At 45.5% G+C, this 21,528-nt stretch overlaps 1 protein-coding gene and 2 non-coding genes across 3 annotated transcripts; all 3 read left to right on the top strand.

The window, feature by feature from the left end:
• Positions 1–11,629: 11,629 nt before the first annotated feature.
• On the top strand, positions 11,630–16,928 carry LOC124706716 (probable serine/threonine-protein phosphatase 2A regulatory subunit B'' subunit TON2). Its single transcript, XM_047238384.1, has 12 exons — positions 11,630–11,810; positions 12,365–12,456; positions 12,672–12,734; positions 12,818–12,916; positions 13,488–13,646; positions 13,864–13,935; positions 14,016–14,148; positions 14,229–14,293; positions 14,420–14,495; positions 14,613–14,714; positions 14,923–15,115; positions 16,474–16,928. Exons 1-12 carry the CDS (start codon positions 11,645–11,647, stop codon positions 16,712–16,714), a joined length of 1,461 nt encoding a protein of 486 aa, XP_047094340.1. The 5' UTR covers positions 11,630–11,644; the 3' UTR covers positions 16,715–16,928.
• On the top strand, positions 15,744–15,863 carry LOC124650767. Its single transcript, XR_006987183.1, has one exon. It is a non-coding gene; the product is annotated as a small nucleolar RNA snoR104 (small nucleolar RNA).
• LOC124650768 lies at positions 16,018–16,137 on the top strand. Its single transcript, XR_006987184.1, has one exon. It is a non-coding gene; the product is annotated as a small nucleolar RNA snoR104 (small nucleolar RNA).
• Positions 16,929–21,528: the final 4,600 nt, after the last annotated feature.

Genomic DNA, 21,528 nt, shown 5'->3' with positions numbered 1-21,528 from the left:
GGGCCGGCTACCCTGCCGATGGCATTCTATACCTATATAAAAGTTGATCAGATTCACGCTTTCTACTTGCTTTCGGTACTGTTCATGGCTATTTTCCGTTCCGCTACTCCAATCAACTTCCGACACGTTACTAGAATTGACTGATTAATTTACGTCAATTTTCTTTTTAACTGGGCGGAGCAACCGGCTACCGGTTGAGAGGCCTCGGTGCGGTTAAAACGGTGAGCACTGCCCAGTTTTCATCTATCAGTTTCCACGTGTCCCACTCTTCCAGGTTCCACCTCTCACGTCTGGACTTTTCCCGTCCTATCCAACCCACTACAGTGCTGCATTTTTCGCGATGAAACAAAGGACACTGTAGGCGACCACCTAGGGGCGGAGCAGGAGCGGGCAGGGGACGGCAACGTTAGGGGTGGGGCACTCGCGTGCTGTCGGCGGCGACCGCAGGGCAGGGGCAAGCGCGTGCCGGTGGCGGCGACCGCGTGATGGGGAAGGTGCTGCCGGCGTCGTCGACCGTGAGGCTGCCGCGGGCCGATGGAGGCGACCGAGGGATGCTGCAGGGGCGTGCCTGTGACAGAGCCGCTGGGGCGGAGCGGGAGCGGAGCTGGGACGGCGGTCTTAGGGCGGAGCACGCGTGGGCTGGCGACAGCCACACCGGGGCGGAGCAGGTAGGGGTCGACAGCGGAAGAAAACGGAGGTGGCCAGGGCAACAAGAAGAGAACAGGGAGACAGCGGTCGCCTCTCCTTCCCTGCCCACCTAGCGCGGCAGCACGTCTTCCCAATCCTTATTCCGTTCTTTTTTTCTTTTCTATCTTTTTTCCCCTTTTGGTGGCAACGAATTTCATATTTGGATCAATTTCTGTTCTACTGAGTACATCACATCGCTGCGGCGACCGTTCTTTCGTTTGCTGCATCCATTACCTTCCCAATTTCTTCAGTTTTTTGCTTCCCTCTGATTTTCTCTGGTTGATTTGATGTCTTCGCTGCTGCTGCTGCTCCGCGTGGTCACCGTTGTAGCCTGCCGCGGCGTCCCAGTCAACGATGTACTGTGTGCAGCTGGCTGCCGCCGCGCATGACCCGCTGGTGCAGCCTCAGCGACGGCCGCTGCTCGCGCTCGGCTCGCCGGCGCAGCCTATGCGACTGTCGCCGTCGCTTCTTGCGCTCGGCTTGCTGACCACACGCACCGCTCACCGGCGCAGCCTCTGCGACATCCGCCGCCGCTGCGTGCGCTCGGCCCGCTGGCCACGCGCACGGCTTACAGGCGCAGCCTCTGCGACCGCCGCCGCTGCTTGCGCTCGGCTCGCTGACCACGCGCACGTGGCTCCGGCGCAGCTTATGCGACAACCGCCGGCGCCCGTTCGGCTCGCCGACCCTGGCTCCGCGGCCGCAGCAATCTCGCCACTCTCGCGCAGCTCACTGGCCCTTCCTCCGTCGCCTCCATCAGCCTGAGAGGCTGCAGCACAAGGGCGAGGCGGGTGACGGCGGTGAAGGCGGACTGTCCGGTGAGGAGAAGAGGCAGCGACGGAGGTGCGGTGACGCCCTTTCTCCATTCCCTGCAGTTCTGAATTAGCTTATTTCGTGAACTGCCACTGATAGCAGGAGTGAGTTTTCCCTTCCAGATGTATGTTCAACAGGAGCTGGTTTACAGAAACAACAACGATTTTACAGCAAAAAGCAGAAACAACAACGATTCAAATATTCAGGTTCGCTTCCATATAGCTGAACACCGACAAAATTTCATGACTGCAAAAATAAGGTGTCCTCCCAGCTGTTCAAGTCATAGGTTTTTATTCAGCAATTTTTGCTATAAATCTACAGCTTCCTGTTTGCAATATACGGCACAAAAATCTACAGCAACAGCGCACATTTACTCTTGGCACTCAGCTCTTCTTTTAATATCTTCTCTTAATAGTGCTGCTGCTACCATATACACTGTGGGTTTGAGTTTACAAATTATTTACAAAAGCACGTGTGCAGATCAACAAGAAGAAAGCAGACGGCTGGAAAGCCCCTTGGAATATGTACATGTACCGTTAGGCCTGATCAGTGTGAATATCGATGGGCACTGTACAATATAACTCGGCCTCCGCTGTATGACCAGATGTACATAAGTGTCTTCACTTTCAGATTCTGTCCATGTTGCCTCTTGCATTGTGCGTCTAGATTCATTTTTACTAAAAACACCACAGCTAACAGTGCCTAGCCCAGTAATCTTCTTGCTCACCAACTGCCTCTAATATGGATTTAATAAAATTATCTACAAACATATGCCTACGGGCCTACGGGTGCGGCGTGCCGCCGCGCCAACGCCTCCTAGTGTCTACTTCACAGCTAAGCTTTCTTTTTTTTACGGGGAAAGACTTTATATTCATCAAATAACAGCAGCGTCATTTACAACAAAAGATGAAATAAAGTCAGAGGCATTGTCATCCTCCCACATGGCCTAGGCTCTCGAGCTAAATGTAGTCTTCGCAGCTACTTAGACTAGTCATAATGGGAATTATCATACACTAGTAATGTTTTGTAGAATCTTAATGCAAATGTGTGTACATGATGTATTTGTCATGAAGTTTTCTATGTTTATGTGTCATGATACGGTATCATATTATGATACTACTCTCATCTCTCACCTCATTAATTGATGTGACACATCAGATTTTTGCCAACATGGCATGCATGATACTACTTATGATACTCTCATTGGGGCTAGTCTTAATTAAGACTAGATGATACCCCGCGCGTTGCTGCGGTAAATTGTGTACCTAACAGTGGTTTTCTCCACAAAATAACAACCTAAAAGAATTAACATGACAATGATTTGTTTTATTATTACAATGAAAATGTATGAGAAAAATATTGTCTGGGAGTGGTGAAGAGCAGGCACGCCACCATAATATAGTCCGGTTAGGAACATGTGGAAAAAAGAATGTGTCTTGAACAACAATCTTCGATAAATGACAATCGTTAGTTGAATGAACCTAATTGTCCTAGACGGAACAAACTTCCATAAATCTGGATGAAAAGCCTAGGACCATACAACAAAAAGCAGCTTAAAACATAAAGCTGTAAATGCCATTGCACAGCAGGTTGTGATAAGCACTTTCCAATCAACCAACAATACATAAAGCTGTTAAATGTCCAAGGTCAGCATGGTATTCTTTTTTTTTGTACAGATCAGAAAAGAGGGTGTGGATAAAGCAGTGTTATAAGGAAGGCTCCATTGCATCATCTTAATTGGTCTTTTCCTCCCTAACCTGCACGACATAAAAATGTAGCTATGATATTTGAGTGGGGATCTTCTATATAATCAAATCACGATATATTTTGTGTGTATAAAATAGTTCATGGAAAAAGCATCTGAGTCGGCAAACAGATAAGTGATTTTGTGTGTGACCAACTATGGAACTACTAATTAATTCGAGCACAACTCAAAAGAGTTAAAGTTGCATTGCAGTTGTTGACTCCTCATAACACTTCTCTCTATATCAAATAGAATAGAGCTCAAGATCTACCAAATTGGGTTCTCTTGTTGATCCTCTTGTAGCATGAAACCATTGGACAATGTTGCAGCACATGATCAATGTATTTCTGAACTTCAATTATAATTTGTCATCAGTCTTCAACTCCACCAAATAGTATTGGTTCTGAGTAAGGAATATGCATTTGGTTTGCTTAAATTCATAAAACACAGCGATTGAAAATGAGATGAGATGAAGAGCATCATAAGAAAATCTTTATTCCCTTAGTATCACAGGATAGGTGAAGTATGATCCAAGAAACAACTTCCGCTAGGAGCTTGAAAGCTCGGACCATGAAACACTAATCTGCAATAAAAATAAGCATAGCCAAAATCAACATAAGTTTTTTCATTGTAGCAACACCTGGACATATTGGTTCACCATATTAAGCACATCAGACTATTCATTCTTTATAAGGAAAAACTGAATTATATTACCCTATCACGACCCACGCCATGCTAGTGGAGACACCTGAGAAAGTTGAGACAAAATCAATCTGCAAGAGAAGGAAAAGAAGGACACGATGGATGTTTCATCAAAATACCGAAGTATCAGACTAACTCGAGAAGCAAGGATTGATCAAATATTGATGATTACTTCACCCGACACCTCGCGACGTGAAGAACTGAGCTCATGGTGGAGAGACATTTTGCAGAGAAGGTACGGCGTAGTCCAGACGATAGATATGACGCGAGGTATTTATTGGCAAGCTTTTTGTCACTTCGGCTGCCTGACTGCCTCCACACGTTTTATGCCTCCATTGATTTCCTTGCAGAGATTGTGGGGAGAGAAATAGGAGTGAGAGCGAGTGCATCAAGAGGTTTAATGGACTGAACGAAAACTGACGAACACATTAGCGATATCAGGCATAACGGAAGAACCGAAGTGAACGAAAACTGACGAATTCATGAGCAGCATCACGACGAAGCTGGAGAATTCAAGTGCGGCCAGGGAAATGTTTTGCGAGTGATTGCTATGTGCAGATCTCACAGAAAAGGATTGAAAGATTAGGAAAGAAAATAGGAGATTGATTGTGCAGATTAATAACCATTAAAGAGGATAATGGGACATTAATGAGAGATAAACTGAACTGGGGAGAGATTACATATGCCAGTTTCTCCTTTCCGATGACATGGCATATTTGCTTAGGTGGCAGTCTAGGATTGCTTGGTGATGATTGATGAGGTGGATAGGCTGCATGTGAAGAGAAATGAGATCACCTATTAAGAATAGAAAGATTACTCATAGTGGGAGTAATATAGGTAGTAACATCAATAACATGCAATGTCAACTAAGCATTTTGATGACATGGCATGCTATCAATTGAGGAAAAGAGTGGATAGTGTTAACTAGCTATGTTACCATCACATCACATATTTCAAGGCAAGATGAGTCTACAACTTAATAAATATAGCATTTTATGTTATTACACCTATATACTAACCACTATGAAGGTGCATGTTACTACCTAATATTACTCCCCACTATGACGAGTTTAACCTCTGTAGCGTGCTGGAACATCGTCATCCCAAACTCCAATGTCAATTGGTGTCACCGTGATAATTGCAACATCTTTCCCTATATGAAGTTCCGCATTCTGCACCACTTCTATGGCATATGCACAATCTGATTCGACCATAATCTTGTTACATCCCTGGTTACGAGCAAGATAAAAAAAAAGTTTTGAATTGCTAGGGTTTATGTCGAGCATGCACTTCACAACTAAGCTTACCTTAACTAACTCAACTCAGCTTTCTTTTTATACTGAGATAATTTGTGGAATTTTTTTACCAGAAACTTATAAAGCACGTGGAAAAGTCACAAACTCACATTTACTATCTTCATGGGAAGCATCACGGAGAGGGCGCCGCCATTCTCTTGGAAGGAGGCGTTGCGCTGGGATGACGATGATGGGCGGTCATACGTGATACGTTGCAAATGTATCTATAATTTTTTATGCTTCATGCTTGTTTTACACCAATTTTTATATGTTTTGTTTACACTTTGTTGCACTTTTATGTATTTTCCAGTACTAACCTATTGACAAGATGCCACAGTGCCAGTTCTCCGTTTTCTGTTGTTTTGTATTTCGGAAAAGTTGTACAGGAAATATTCTCGAAACTTGACGAAACAAAAGCAAAAGTTCTTATTTTACCGTAGTAAAGACGGAGTCCAGAGGAGAAATGAAGGGGCGCCACGAGCGGCCACACCAGGCCATGGCGCGGCCCAGGCCCTGGCCGCGCCATGGGGTGGTGTGGGCCCCCCGGGCACCCACCGACCTCACCCCTTCCGCCTATTTATTCACAATCTCGGAAAAACCTAAACACTCGAGCCTCCATCCACGAAAAGTTCCGTCGCGGCCGCCATCGCCGACCCTAGCTCGGGAGGGTTCTGAAGCTCTTCCCAGCACCCTGCGGGAGAGGGAGATCATCACCGGAGGCCTCTACATCACCATGCCCACCTCCAAAGTGATGTGTGAGTAGATCATCTCTGGATTATGGGTCCATAGCAGTAGCTAGATGGTTGTCTTCTCCAATTTATGCTTCATGTTTAGATCTTGTGAACTGCCTATCATGATCAAGATCATCTTTATGTAATGCTACATATTGTGTTTGGTGGGTTCCGATGAATATTGAATACTATGTTGAGATCGACCATATACTTGTCATATGTTATTTGTGATCTTGCATGCTCTCCGTTGCTACTAGATGCTTTGGCCAAGTATATGCTTGTAACATCAAGATGGAGTATTTATGCTCGATCGTAGGTTCATGCATCTAGTTTTGTGAAGAGTGACAATAACTTCTAAGATTGTAGATGTGTTGTTGCTACTCAGCATTTCATTGACACCGCAAAGATGGTCATGTCCTCAAAATACTTTGGAGATGCGTATGCTATGTGCAAAGAGTTCGGGCTCTTTCCCATCATAACGCTCAACAAGGACTTTGACATTCAGTTGATCCAACAATTACATGCCACCATTCACTTTGAACAAGATGAAGCTCACACTTTTAGATGGATGACCAATGAAGTGCAACTTGAGGCCAACTTGGCAAGCTTTGGTGAGGCTCTTGGGTATCCTCGCTCTCCATGGACGAACTCTAACGGTTGGCGGTCACATGATAGCTATTTCCCTAATCCTAGCACCTAACTAGCTAGAGTTCTATAGCAGGCCAAGTATCTCTAGAGATAGAGCTAGCAATAAGTTAAACTACGAGTTGTTCTTTTGGAGCTTTATTGAAGTATTACCTCACTCTAAAGTAGGAGGCTGTGTTAATCTTCTGTAAACAGTTCATGTATCCTTCTATAGACATGCCTTGGACTCGCATATATTCCTGTTGTACAACTCCGAGGGATGTAATATGAGTGAAACAGTGTTTCACTTGTGTTATGTGAACGACTTGCGTACTACACCATGCACTGGTATGCTGGGTCACCGCATAAATATTGTTGCTATTACCTATGCATGTTGGTTGCAAGATACGGGGGAGTATTGATTCTAGTATGTGTGCCTTTGCATTTAAAGGAAACTTCGTACATGCACACATCTAGGGGGAGCTCATCTATATCTTACATATACCAGTTGCTTCAGTTGTTTATTCCTTGCAAATACATGTGTTGTCATCAAACACCAAAAATGGGGAGATTGAAAGAACATTTCCCGCCCATATGGGTTTTGTGTGTTTGATGTCAACACAAGTACCAGTTTATGTGTGTTTATGTATACAAGTCCGTAGAAAGATGCTACATATTGTGGTGATGGATAGATCATTCAAAAATAAGGTTGGTTGTGTTTTTCCTATGGGCGGAAGTTCCGGCCACAGCAACCGGAACTTCCGGCTAGATTCCATCTTCAACAGTGTCTACACAGTGCATAGGAAAGCCTATGGGAGGAATTTGGCCGGTAGTACCGGCGACCGAGTACCACCCTACTTCCGGTCCTACTTTCGGAAATGGCAATTTGGAGGCAGTAGCCTTCCAGTACCGTTTTTCACGATTCTGGAAATAGGGGCAGAACTTGGCCGGTAGTACCAGCCACCGGTACTACCACCCTTGTTCCACCTGCATCGGCATCAGCATCTGCTCATCCACTGGAGGAATCCAGCCGGTACTTCCGGTTTTACACAAAAAAGTCCACAAAGATCAGATCTGAAGTGCCTACTCATATAAATAGCCCTCTTCTCCAATGGAGAAGGTGGCTCGTCCACAAAAGAAGATCTCGCCATTGTTGAGCCACAAGAATCACTTGATCTCCTCCTCCAACCATCTAAACCCCTTGATCTTTGGAGAAATGAAGGAGAAGACCCCGATCTATATCTTCACCAAAACGTTTTACATTTCCCCCTCATTTGCTTGAGGGCCCCTTTGCTAGTGTTCCATTTGGAAATCCTAGTTGTTGTTGCTTGATTTGTTCTTCTTGTTATTGTTGGTGTGTTGTTACAACTATTGGGAACCTCCAATTCGGTTGTGGATGTGTGCCTCAAGAACCTTGTAAAGACCCGATTTCTTATTGTGGATGACGCTAGGAGATACATTGCATAACTTGATTTTGCATTTTTCTAGTCGCTTGCAATATGTAAAGCCGCTATGTCAACGACACTAAGGATGGAGACATATTGAATGCCTGAGGCATAGGGGCAGCGGTAACGCATGCGTGTGAGATGAGTTGTGAGTTGGAGAGGATTGCTAAGGTTGTTTGATGGAAGGGGTATCTTTCTAGTGGCTTGAGTGGGTAATTACAGATGAGTCGGTGTTGAAGGGTTTGATGTTTTGCCGGAGCGATCTGCACATTGAATGGTCAAGATGATTTCGATGATGTTGAGCGACGTATCACCATCACCAACTTCAATATAATATAGTATTGAATTACTAAATACATTCCAAATTATTCAAATTCAAAATAATCTATACCTAATAATAAAGGGAGAAGCGTTTCCTCGGTTTGGTCCGTATGATCTAAGGTTTCTGCCAAAAAGTTTCGTCAACGCTTTTTTTTGGACCGTTTTACCCTCCCACCAATTTACATATAACGTACCGGTCAAACTAAGTAGCAGGGGCGGAGCCGCGGAGGCCACCAAATTCATCAATTCCCCTCCACACGGGCGGAGGCCACCGAATCCATCGATTTCTGAATCCTCCACACGGGCTGATGACGTTTGTAGGAGTTCAAGATAAACACGTTCCCCTCCAACTTCCATCTCAAGATAGATCCGTTCGCAGCCCCCTCTATAAGATCAAATTGCCTCCTACCCTTCTCAAATCCAAAATCTCCTGCCGAATCGATAGCTAGGGTTTCCCGTCGAGATTTCTCCTGCCGAATCGATAGCTAGGGTTTACAGTGGAGATTCCCGACTAATAGATCGACCCGAAGGTGCGCCCAAGCGCTTCCCTCATCGCTCATGGTGCATCGGGGGTGTCTAACATCAAGGCGGATGAGGACGAGTCACCCGGCTGTTCCTGAGGCCAAGGCGATAGATGCTTTCTGAGACCAAGCAGCGGATGCAGACGATTCAGGCCCGACTTTTCTGAGATGCAGTCGAATTCCCTACGGCCCTAGCTCAGCTGTAGTTGGCAGCTTCGTCCTTGTCACACAGAAGGAAGAGGATCGGAGGCAGAGCTCTCTGGGAGTAGCCGCAGTGGAGGGGAGATGTTGAGGAGGGCGCGCCACCCGAGACGCCGTGCTGCTCGTTCCTTCTCGACGGTACCTCCATGTCCTGGGGAAGCAGGGCACGGGGAGGCGATGGCCGTGACGGAAAAGGACGTCTGCCGCGGGGAGGCTGCAGGCGGCCGCTGTGCAGGACTTGTCGGCGCGCGCGGGGCCAGACGACGAGGCGACGGTCGGCGGCGCGGAGTAGGGGAAGGCGTCGGGGACGAGCAGAGGACCGCAGAGGAACGGCGGCGGCGTTGGTTGGGGAACCTGTAGTAGGAATTCCGTCGGCCGGAGCTGGAGGCGGGCTGGCAGCTGCGCCGCGTCAGGGGAAGAGCAGAAGGCGGCCGAGCGGGTCACCTGGCCCATCTCTCCTTGCGCCGCCAGCCACGTCGACCTTCCGTTCGCTGCCACTAGCTCATCGGCTCCAGATCCCACTCGATCGCCGGCCTATATGACGGTGGCTGAGAGCGCATTGGAGGCCTCGGCGAGGCGCATGGGGTTGGCAGTATGTCGTTGCTGCAAGGGCTCAAGGCGCGGAAGGCAGCACGGCCTCGTGGCGAGCTCAAAATCTCAAATTCGTTTTTTGTTTTTTCTAGGTTGGAGTAGAAGTAAACCTGGTTTGGTTAATGAAGTCAACGAAAAGGTAATGATAATGCATCTGCTCTTCCTTTTGAGATGAATCTAATGTGTCTAGATGTAGCAAAGTGGTTTCTTTTTGCTCTGAATTTTTTTACTCTGTAATTCATGTTAACCGTGAAGAAGTGGTAGTGGGTAAGTGTTTCTTCATGATCCACATCTGATCAACGATGATAACGGTGGCATTACCGTTTCGTACAAGGCTACTGTTCGAGCAGCTTTCCGTAGAGGCGGAGAACGACGCTCCGGCCAAGAAGTGGTGGTTGCAGATTCAGTTTCAGTTTTCCTATGGACTGTTGATTATGGCTATGAACAAAAAAGATGGAGTTGCAGCGTGCTGATGCCACGCATATGTGTGATTGTCTAGCTTTGTATATATCTCTTCAGAGTTAGCTGGTCTCTGTATCTTACAAATAAAATATATTCTGATATCATACTTGATTCGTCATCTGCACTTTTATATTTAAGTGTATATACAAGGGAGGATGAAGTTCCTGCCGACAGCCTACATATCGAAGTGTATATGCAAGGGCAATGAACTTGGTAGTGTATCTCGGTTAGCATAGTCAGCTAACGCACTCAGAATTCGGTTATAATTGTTTCAGTAGTACATTGAATTTTTTGTTCAACTAATGACCTATCCAGTCATTAGTATTTCAATTCACTCCATTTGTGTTAGCGACTTGGCAAGTTTCCGATTCACCAACGAGACAATAACAAGAATATGAAACGGTTTTCGTAGTAAACGATCATTTAGATGGTGCTTGGTGCTTGCTTTGGCAGTTTGGGTTACTCATCAACCCATTCTACATGCTTGCTCTTTCCTTTCCATTTTTTAAGAACACAATCATGGAGTTATGATGTTGTGAGACAATCATTGTGTCAGAACTCAGAAGCGATCGGTGTGGCCTAGGAACTGATCGAACGGGCCAATCGACCGGGCCTTCGATTGGTTGGTGTGAATCAAAAAGAAGTAGCACCATGATCTGAAATTCTCTTGTGATGGGAAGAGAGGATGGAAAGCTGGCACGCGTGATTATGAGAAGGATCAGAGAGATAAAGTTACCTTTCAGGTTGTGATGGTAGAGAGGATGAAAATCAGACACGAGATTATGAGAAGGATGTTTCCTATGCAAAGTATGTGTGATATACTATATCTGTTCACTAATATAAGCTTACTATAACCATGGCCAGCGGCAACAGTGCAATATTGCATTCCTTGGAGGCGCTAGAGATGCCGTGGTACAGCGACCCCGATGAGATCGTAGTGTACGTACCAATGTAATTCATATCGTCGAACACACTGGCGTCGACCAAGGGATGCTAGACCGGGATTGGCAAGAAAAATATTGACGTCGACCAAGGAATCATCATTCATATGGACACCATCGACGGAGCCACGTGCTCCCATCCAGGCCGCCGTAGCTGCACGCTTCCATCTTGCCATCCACCACACGCTCCCACCGCCGCACACTCTCATCCCCGCGCTAGGCGTTTCCCCTTTCTCGAATGCTGCCTCCACGCGCCCCTCGTTACCGATGCGGGAGATGTCTTCCCCGATGGTGGTTGCCCCCTTGCGTGTCAGTTGGTCGTCGTGGATCTCCATCGATCTCCAGCATTAGTTTCTCCCGGTGCAACGCACGGGCACTTTTGCTAGTTATGATTAACACAACAAACACGTTTTTTCAACATTTTGGGCCCTATCTCTCCCGGGCGAGTGACAGGGTCTTCCTCCCTAGTCCCGAGCCCCAGACGGCCAGACCGGACGCGTGAGACCACCAACCCGACAACCAGCTACAGTCCCACGCGCACGCTCCGATCCGCCCCCGCCTCGACCCTCATGAGCACCGCCTCCGCCGACGGCGGCGACGCCGGGGATGGCGCCTCCTCCGCCGGGGCCGCGCCCGCCGGCAGGCGGATCCCGCCGGCCTCCTCCATGCCCTGGGTCCGCAACCTCCGCCGCTTCGTTGGTACGGGCGCCGGCCTCGGATCCGAGGCCCTCATGGGTCAGTGCTCCTTCGCTAGCGCGTCCCCCCTTTTCCCCCCTTCCTGCTGCTCGGCTCGGCCCGGCTAGGCTTGGCTGTAATTCCGCGTTTCGTCTCGGGGAATGGCGGTAGGATTAGGGTTTATTCGTGTCCTGTTCGAAATGGCGATGAAATTGGGCGAGGTTATGGTGCTGAGCGTTACAAGATAGCTTCCGCGTGACGGCGATGAGATCTGCTTCCTCAGGATGCGAGCCGCCGTAATGCGGCTGGTGGATATGGGGAAAATGTTCGCCCATGATTTGCAGTGGGTGATTTGGGTTGAGAGGGGGAGGCTTTGCATTGAAGAGTCAGGAGGTCGTCTGGCAGTGCATTTTCAAACACGCACTGTTAGCTAGGGACAATTTTAGTTGTTTGCTCTTGGAGCTTGCTAGTTTACTTGTTAGTTGATACGACTGTGCTGTTATTGGGCTTCAAGGCAGCTCCTGATTAGTGCGTCCGCTTTTGCTGATCAACACTTCCCTTTTCCATGTGGCATCACCGTGTTACCTGATCTATTTTGAACCTGCAACCTGCAGAACTGGAAACGAAAAGGATATTGCTTGAGATTTTTAAGGAGCGGCAGCGAAAGAGTGCTGAAGCTGGTTCCATCCCAAGTTTCTACAAGAAGGTGATCAACTTGGTTTACTTTCTTGGATACATGAGTTTCGTGTTCTTCTATGTTATGATAAAACTTGTAGCTTATCTGAAATATGATTTTGATAGTGCTAGATGCTGACATCAGAGATAATAAGTAGCAATGCTAGTCATATTGGATCCCACACTGCATGCAGGACTACACGAGTTGTCAGTATGAGATGATACTAATGTTTCCTTTTTGGACAGAAACCTGAAGATGGATCTATTAGCAATAGAGTTCAGAGGCTGGCAAAGTACAGGTTTCTAAAGGTATTTGAGTTTGACTGGCTGCTTTGGCATTTAACTGTCCTACAATTGAAAGGCTTATGAGAGCAATTGCAAAAAAATTGCAGAAACAATCGGAGCTTCTACTTAATGCCGATGATCTTGATGCCATGTGGGTTTGCCTCAGGGAAAATTGTGTTATAGACGATGTGACTGGCTCTGAAAAGGTAAACTCATAGCTTGGTGCCCGTATTTTTACACCACATGCGAATACATTCATTCTTGTGCCATTGACTTGCTTCCCCTAATGTCACCTGTCTTCCTTGGATAATTATAATTGCATGCCATGATATGTACAGGAATACAACTACTACCTCCGTCCCAGTTCATAGGACTTGCACGTATTCCTAAGTTGTTAATTTAGCCAACATAATAATAATTTTACACCATAAAAATTATATCATTAGAAAGTAGAACATCTAAGCTTTCTAATGATATACGTTTTGTAATATATCTCTTGTATTATCATGGTCAAACTTACAACCTAGGGATATGCGCAAGCCCTATGAACTGGGACGGAGGGAGTAAAACTGAAAAGGTTTTCGTGTGTTATATTTGGCATCAATCATCAATTCTAGTTTGTTGCTGCATGTTTGAATTTCTGTGCATATATGATATATTCCACAATGAGACTAACAATGGTATAATTGTACAACTACTTGTGTTCATTCTGATTTACATGTGAGGTAGTTCGTGCTATTATACTTCTCATTCATTTCTTTCCCTGGAACACTGCAGATGAACTATGAAGATTTCTGCCATATTGCCACAGTGTGCACAGAGCAGATTGGCCAGAAATGCAAACGTTTCTTTAGCCCTTCAAACTTTATGAAGTTCGAGAAGGATGATTCTGGGAGAATTGCAATCTTACCATTCTATCTTTATGTTATGCGAACAGTAAGTTCTTTTTCGAACCTATAGCTGTTAACTTGGGCAGTTTGAATTTTATGAAATGGATAATGTACCAAAACAAACCACTTGGTACAGAAAAACCCAAGACAGCTAAAGGAACTGCTACATAGTAATATAATATCGCATGTCTGGAACTCAGCAGCCACTTGTGTTGAAATGGGCTGTTTTTATGTACCACTTTCCTAATTGTTACTTCTTTCAGGTTTCTCTTACTCAAGCAAGAATTGATATGAGTGAACTTGATGAGGATTCTGATGGTTTCCTTCAACCTCATGTATGGACATTTCAACACATATTGAGATTTTATACCTTAGAAGTTAGAATCATGTCACATGCCTTTAATTCTGTCTGCAGGAAATGGAAGCATATATCAGAGGGCTCATTCCCAATTTGGCACAATTGCGAGACATGCCATCGGCGTTTGTTCAAATGTACTGCCGCATAGCTGCACGGAAGTTCTTTTTCTTCTGTGATCCACACAGACGGGGTACAGAACTGGACTTTTAACCTGATGGAATCAACATGCAGATTATTCTTTATGCGATGGGTAACTTTCTATTCTTTCAGGGAAAGCATGTATAAAGAAAGTATTGTTGAGCAATTGTCTTCAAGAACTGATGGAATTGCATCAGGTAATACTATAAAAATGGATTGTATGGCTTGGTGTGTAAATTTAGTCATCTTGTACTTGACTCTATAATCTTGCACCATATAATGGACTTCTGCACCCTTTTGATTCTTATGCACTACATTTTCAGGAGAGCGAGGAAGAGGTAACTGATACTGAGCAGGCTGAAAATTGGTTTTCCTTGACTTCAGCTCAGCGCATATGTGGTATGCCAGCTGCCCTCATTTTCCTTTTTTCTCACAGTTCACTGTTTCTGCAAAAGTTCACATTTTATCATTCTTGTGCATTATATACTCTTTGATTGTTATCTTATCCCTCTGCAGATATGTTTCTTGCACTAGATAAAGATACAAATGGCACATTGAGCAAACAAGAGCTTAAGGAATATGCTGATGGCACACTAACAGAAATCTTCATCGAAAGAGGTTAAAAATCTGTTTTCTGCTCTTGTGATGCTTTTATTATTTCTTTTAAAGGAAAATTAAACCACCGTAACCGAAAAGCTCGCATCAAATCTTAGTATGCCATTCCAAATCAATGTTTTTTTTAATGTTCTTAACACACAAATTTATTGATGTCTTCGACGAGTTTTGAATCATGAATGCAGAATAACAATCTAGCTCTACTTTTCAGTTTTTGACGAACATGTACGCCGGAGCAAAGTTGGAGGTGGCAACAGCCGTGAGATGGATTTTGAAAGCTTTCTCGATTTTGTTTTGGCTCTAGAAAACAAAGATACTCCTGAAGGGTTGACATACTTATTTAGATGCCTTGATCTCAACGGAAGGGGATTCCTGACGACTGCTGATATCCATACTCTGTTTAGGTATGTATGGAAATTTATAATGTGAAGTGTGTATTTAGTTGGTGGTGGCACTGTTACATTTTGCAGTTATGGTGATAACCTACCCCTTTTTGTTCATGGATGTACGACTCAATCATCTTCACCTTCAGATTTGCCCTGTTATTGTATTCATTCTTAGCTGAAAATATCTGCTTGCAAAGGAATCTTTACTAGTGAACCAGATTTTTGCTCATAATCATTATAAGAACTTCCACATAAAATTTAAGGATATCACTGTTTTCGTCAAAGTTGAGAGAAGTCTCATTAACATTTTGACCATTATGTTCTTAATCATTTTGGTAATTTTTTTTGCTGGTAATCTCCTCCTTTGCGAACTTTATTTTGTACTGTGTACAGAATGACTAATAACAGTATTTTCTTTCAAAAGGAAACTGTAATGATCTCGTGTAAAAAACTGGGCCATGTTTTGAATGCAGGGGACTTTTGCGGTTCCCGTGCGAGCCGAGTACCATGAAATCCTGAGTTGTAAACTTGTCCTTAAGGAGCTGTTTATTTTTTATTTATTTCACCAAATAGGGCCTTAAGCCTTAAATAATTAAAAAAAGCATAGAGTTTGTTATGGGAAACAATTGTGTTCTGGAAGAAAAGAAAGGAGGATGTGAGAGTTAGCATTCCTGCCTGATACCATCTTCCTAGATTTGATCTGCCAATATTGTGTGTTTGCTGAACTGCTAGACTGTTCTGCTGGCCTCAACCCTCAAGAGCAGGACATCATCGCTCTAGGACAATTTTGATATCCCTCAGAAGGCCTCAAGAGCTGTTTATTTTTTATTTATTTCACCAAATAGGGCCTTGAGCCTTAAATAATAATAATAAAAGCATTGAGTTTGTTATGGGAAACAATTGTATTGTGGAAGAAAAGAAAGGAGGATGTGAGAGTTTGGCATTCCTGCCTGATACCATCTTCCTAAATTTTATCTGCCATATTGTGTGTTTGCTGAACTGCTAGACTGTTCTGCTGGCCTCAAGAGCAGGACATCATCACTCTAGGTCAATTTTTATATCCCTGAGAAGATCTCTAGGTTTTGTACTAACCAGTTCACCTATGTTGGGAATGAAACTGAAAGTGACTCTTGACAGTATCCATGAACCCTAAAGTCAAGTTGATCCCTTGCTCTTAACTTAGGAGACGAGACATATAGGCATCTGGAAATCAAAATGTGTTGAATAAGCATCTCAGATTTGATCGTATTATAGTTGTATTGTTTCTGATAGTGTCTTTCCAATCCAAAAATCACATTGAAAAATTCCTTTGTACTAATAAACTTGTGACAGCTTATCAGTCATTTGTCTCATGCTTTGGTGTCATTTGCTTACAGAGATGTACACCAGAAATGGATCGAGGGTGGGAACTACGAGCTTTGCATCGAAGACGTAAGGGATGAAATCTGGGACATGGTGAAACCAGCTGATCCTCTGAGGATCGCACTCACGGACCTCCTTTCGTGCAAGCAAGGTGGGACCATCGCTAGCATGCTTATAGATGTCCGCGGCTTCTGGGCCCACGACAACAGAGAGAACCTCCTCCAGGAAGAGGAAGAGCAAGTGGAAGAGGCTTGAGCTGCGCAGCTGCCAAGTAGCAAGCTACTATGCTGTTTGTTACTGTAGCTTATGTAGTTGTATTAGACCTGTTGTAACTTGTAAGAGTGCCATATATGTAAGTTGCTTTAAACCTGAGGATCACGAGTTTCTAAGTGTGGCGAGGTGTGATGGTGCCGGCTAACCGTGTATCTGAGATTCTGAGCGAGTATTAGCCTGTGATGTATTTACTTAATCGGTCTCACAAAATTATACAGTGCATGTACTTCTGATTCTGGTGTGTTAACTGAAGAGCATATATATGCTCCATTGTGGATGTGGTTTCTCTGTATACGAACGATGTGGTCGTTGTCATTTTGGAACCATGGGCAGCTGAGCTTCCTGTCTAGTGTCAACAAGATGTACTATATGTATTCTGTGCCTTTGACAGGGCCTTCTCTTTTTTGATTCAGCTTTTTTCGAGATGGATGCCATGCACTAGAGTGGAGGCCAAAAAAGAATGTTCTAATGGCAGATAACTTGTTGCCTTCTGTACGAGATAACTATAGAAAAGATCAAAAATAAAAAGAGTTGGTACAGGGGTAAGGAAGGCGAACCCATGCTCCACGGGGCTGGCTCTAAAGGCACAAGGGCCAAACCACCGTGGAAGCCCAAGACAGTGCAGGCCACGGCTGTGGAGAAACCTCCACACAGCCTCGAGGCGCAGCAGCCATACGGCCGCAGTCTGGGGCCAAAATCGGGCGCGCGGTCGACTCCTGTTCCAATCATGCCCCTCGGTCCCGTACAGTACAATATACAGGGGTATGGATAAGCGAGTGCTAGTGACCGGTCCCCAAACGACGTAGGCGCCCATAGATTTCGGGCCCCAGTCCCCACCAGGCAACCCTTTGCCTTTTCCAGTATCAGTGCAGCGGTAATCTACCGTGCACGTTTTGACACGGGCTGCGAGCCGACCCCACCCGCCGTAACCAACTCTTTAGCCCTCCCGAGCTGGAGTGACAAGCGAGTGCTACCTCGCTCGGCTGGCGCGCTGTATGGGCGGCTGGTATTTAAGCTGGTGTGGGTGCTCCTCGGTTAGCGAGGTGGGACTATTATTTGCGAATGAGTTTCTGTTCTCCAGTGCGAAGCTAGCAGGCCTGGCTGGGCCGCATTGTGAAGTATCAAACGAAACAAGCCACTAGTACGAACCGTTTCCCCCTCAAACTGAACTAGCAGGGGAGCGTAGACCCTCACATGCCACTGGCAGAGATCTGGTTGCCCTTTCTAGAGTAGTCCATTTTATCATGCTAAAACAGTAGAATTTCCACAGCCATCAGCATAGTATCATAGTCATTGTCAGATCAGAGAGGTTAGGAATTTAGAATGGAGCTGAACATTATGAGCAGAGCAGAGCAGAGGAATTTAGTGTGGAACTGATCGCTGTTAGGTACGGCGATAGCATATGGTTGCCATGGTTTAAGTTTCTTGCGTCTAGCTGGCTGAATCGAGAGACTGGGGTTTAGTTCTCTTTATGCTTTGTTGTCTACGGGGTGGGTTGTAACAAAGCTCTGTCCGTTCTCTGACAAAACGAAGTGTATTGGTTAAACGTGTGACCTTGGACTCGAGAGCTTGTCTGTTTATATAGGCTGAACGATCTTAACCTTTTGTTCTAAAAGAGAATATCAGAGATGATGATGCAGCAAAAAGAGTTGGCATATTGAGGTTTACAGCAATCGGGAAGTTGCTACCAGGGCCGGAACAGCATCCGTCGATGCTTTGGTACCAAGCAGGAACTGAACGAGGCGACGGCTGGGAGAACCCTACCTACAGCGCAATGCGCACTTACCTGGGCCTGACCTGCTCGGCCAGGACTACTTGGGCCTCCCCAAATCAAGGGACGGATGACCTGCCTCTTTTACCACGGGCTCGAGCCCGCTGCCCCCGCAATGCCAACCCTTTTAGCCCTCCAGAGCTGGAGTAACAAGCGCGAGCTACCACGCTTGGCTGTTAGGGTAGACGGACGGCAGGTATATATCACGGTGCAAACGGTAGTGAATTAGCGAGGTGGTATTATTATCATACTAGTATTAGGTGGGCAGCTAAATAGCGCCAACAACGCGCCGTGCCCACTTGAAAGGCCTTCTCGGCCTCGTCTTGGGTCTCCCATCTCCACTCGGAGGTGAAAGGCCAGGTTCAGTTCAGTTAGTTGGGACTTGGGATAGGGAAGAGGAGGACGCTAGGACCAGCTGCAGAAGAGCAATGAGAAAGATCAATGGAGCAAGGGGGGACTGGGAGCTCAAGCGAAGTGTTGCAAAGCAACCCAAAGGGCATCATGTCAAAAACAGATCCAGGCAATCCTCAAGTAAACAGATTCAGGCAACTTTAAGCAAACGACTCGTTTAGAACAAGGCAAAACCTTGTGTTTTGAGGGCACTAGGATCTGCTCTGAATTAAAATCTAAATCCTTGCTTGCTGACGACGATGGTCTGATGCATCATGAGGGACAAAGAAAAACTTGCGCTATTTAGAGGGGTGTCCTGCAAAAGGTTTGTTGGTAGCCTTCAAGTTGAATGCTACACAGATGTTGATTGGGCTGGCTCATTAGATGATTTACGATCAACATCGGGTATTGTACATTTGTCGGTGGGAACATAGTCTCATGGCGCAGCAAGAAATAAACTGGTGTACCTAGATTTGATATCGAGGCTGAATTTCGGTCCATGGCACATGGTGTATGTGAGGTGTTGTGGCTTAGGATTCTCCCACGAAATTCCGACTATTCCAAGGTACGCCACTGATGTTCTATTGTTATAACAAGGCGGCCATAGATATTGCAAATAACCCTGTACAACACGATCGAACCAAGCATGTAGAGATTGATCGACATTTCATCAAAGAGAAACTAGATATAGGCATAATGTGCATGCCATATGTGAGTTCTACTAGCCAAATCGCCGATGTTTCTACAAAAGGACTACCGGAGAAATCTTTCTCTATTTTCCTCAAGTAAACAGAATCCTCAAGTAAACAGATTCAGGCGTCTTTAAGTAAACAACTTTTTTTTAGAGCAAGCCAAAACCTAGTATTTTGACTTTTTGAGGGCACCAAGGATATATTCTGAATTAGAAGCTAAATACTTGCATGCTGTCGATGACGATCTGATGCATTATGAGGGACAAAGAAAAACTAGGTGGCAAAATACGCAGTGTCAGTTAAAATTATTCAGAACTGAGGGTCCAGAGAACTTTTATATTTTCTTGGCTCGTTTTAGAGCATATAAAAATATGCATCGTTGCTACTTTTTTATAAGCTGTACAGTAGGTTTACCCACTGCATATTTTTATAAATTTTCAAATTTAAGGTCTGTACCGAAAAAAGTTATCTAGGTAAAGCTCCTGAGGTTGGAAACGGCTGTCTGTTGCTACTTCTATCATCAAGTTTAACTAGCTAGAGTTGGGTAATGGAGTAGTGTAGTAATAACTCAGAGTTCAGGGGTAGTCCATTACGCCATTTTATCATGCTAAAACATTGTCGATTACAGATACAGAACCATAAGATTCGTACCATTCTTATTGTCAGAATTAGAGATCTAAGAATTTAGAAAGAAGCTGAAACTTCCGATCAGAGGATAGGCATAAATGCTTGAGCCATTGTATTTAGCACATCTGTACAACCATAAGCCCATACTCATTATCCAACCATAAGCCCATACTCATTATCAGAATTAGAGAGAGGGTTACACTACCAGAACCAGCCAAGCTGCCGACGGCGGCCGTCGGCACAACCACACTTGCCGTCGGCACAACTTTGGGCTGACGGTAGCCGTCGGCACCTCGCCGTCTGCACAATACAGCCTCGGTACAGCCAGGCTGGCCGTCGGCACAATGCCCATCCCGAGGGTGGAACCTTGCCGTCGGCGCAGGCGGAGCGGGGCCCACACAACGGCTAACGACCGTTAGCCCAGGGAGGAGGCTTTGCCGTCAGCACAACAGCTACGCTCGGCCGATGCTGGGACGCCACGCGTCCACATGATGTTGTTTCGACGGCAATGCCGTCGGCACAGCTCGACCGGCCCGGTCTTAAAATGTGCAAAAAAATGGCACCTGCTGTGCTTACCATTTGGCACTGCTTACCATTTGGCATTACTGTCGGCACAACAGCTGCCTTTTTTTTTTGGTTCCTGCGTGCTATATGGCAGTTAATTCACAGCAAAAATAGCAGTAAAAATAGCAGTTCAATCATATGAGGTGGATCACAACAAGATCATCATCGTCATCATATAGAATGTAGCAACAACATCATCATCATACAATACAGTATGTATCAATACCATCGACACATGTAGCAACACCATCAACAGGCACACACGATCGACAACACACCCCGGAAACTAAGATCATGGGATCCAACCAAGTTCCTGACTCGTAAAATCAGGCGTCCGGCCTTTGTCTAGGTAAACCGAGGTAGATCCAGCACCTCAACCACCGCCAGCAGGAGAGAAACCGAAAGCACCGGGAGAATGGTGGCTGGGGTGCATCGATATGCCTCGCGCGACGAAGCAGGAGAGGGTCGGTTCCGCGAACATTCTGTTCCCTACATGTTTGAGAAGAGTTAGCATCTTAGCCATGTGAAAGGAAATCTGTGACAAGTGGTTAGGCACAGAACTTACCGGAGTCCGTGCATAGTATGTGACCGCGAAAACTTCCCTCAATGGGCACAGTGGAGTCGGCCCCGACCTAGGTGGCTCATCTTCCGGAAGTGGGATCCTCTCTCCAGTTAAGAAATACGTTCTGAGCGCTGCAGAAATAAGATTCCCTCCGGTTCACCCCACCGGGGAGTTCCACCATATACGTCCT

Source organism: Lolium rigidum, chromosome 4 (assembly GCF_022539505.1).
Source record: "Lolium rigidum isolate FL_2022 chromosome 4, APGP_CSIRO_Lrig_0.1, whole genome shotgun sequence".
Lineage (NCBI taxonomy): Eukaryota > Viridiplantae > Streptophyta > Magnoliopsida > Poales > Poaceae > Lolium > Lolium rigidum.
Note: the sequence above shows the minus strand (reverse complement) of the source record. Positions and strands in the feature narration are given on the sequence as shown.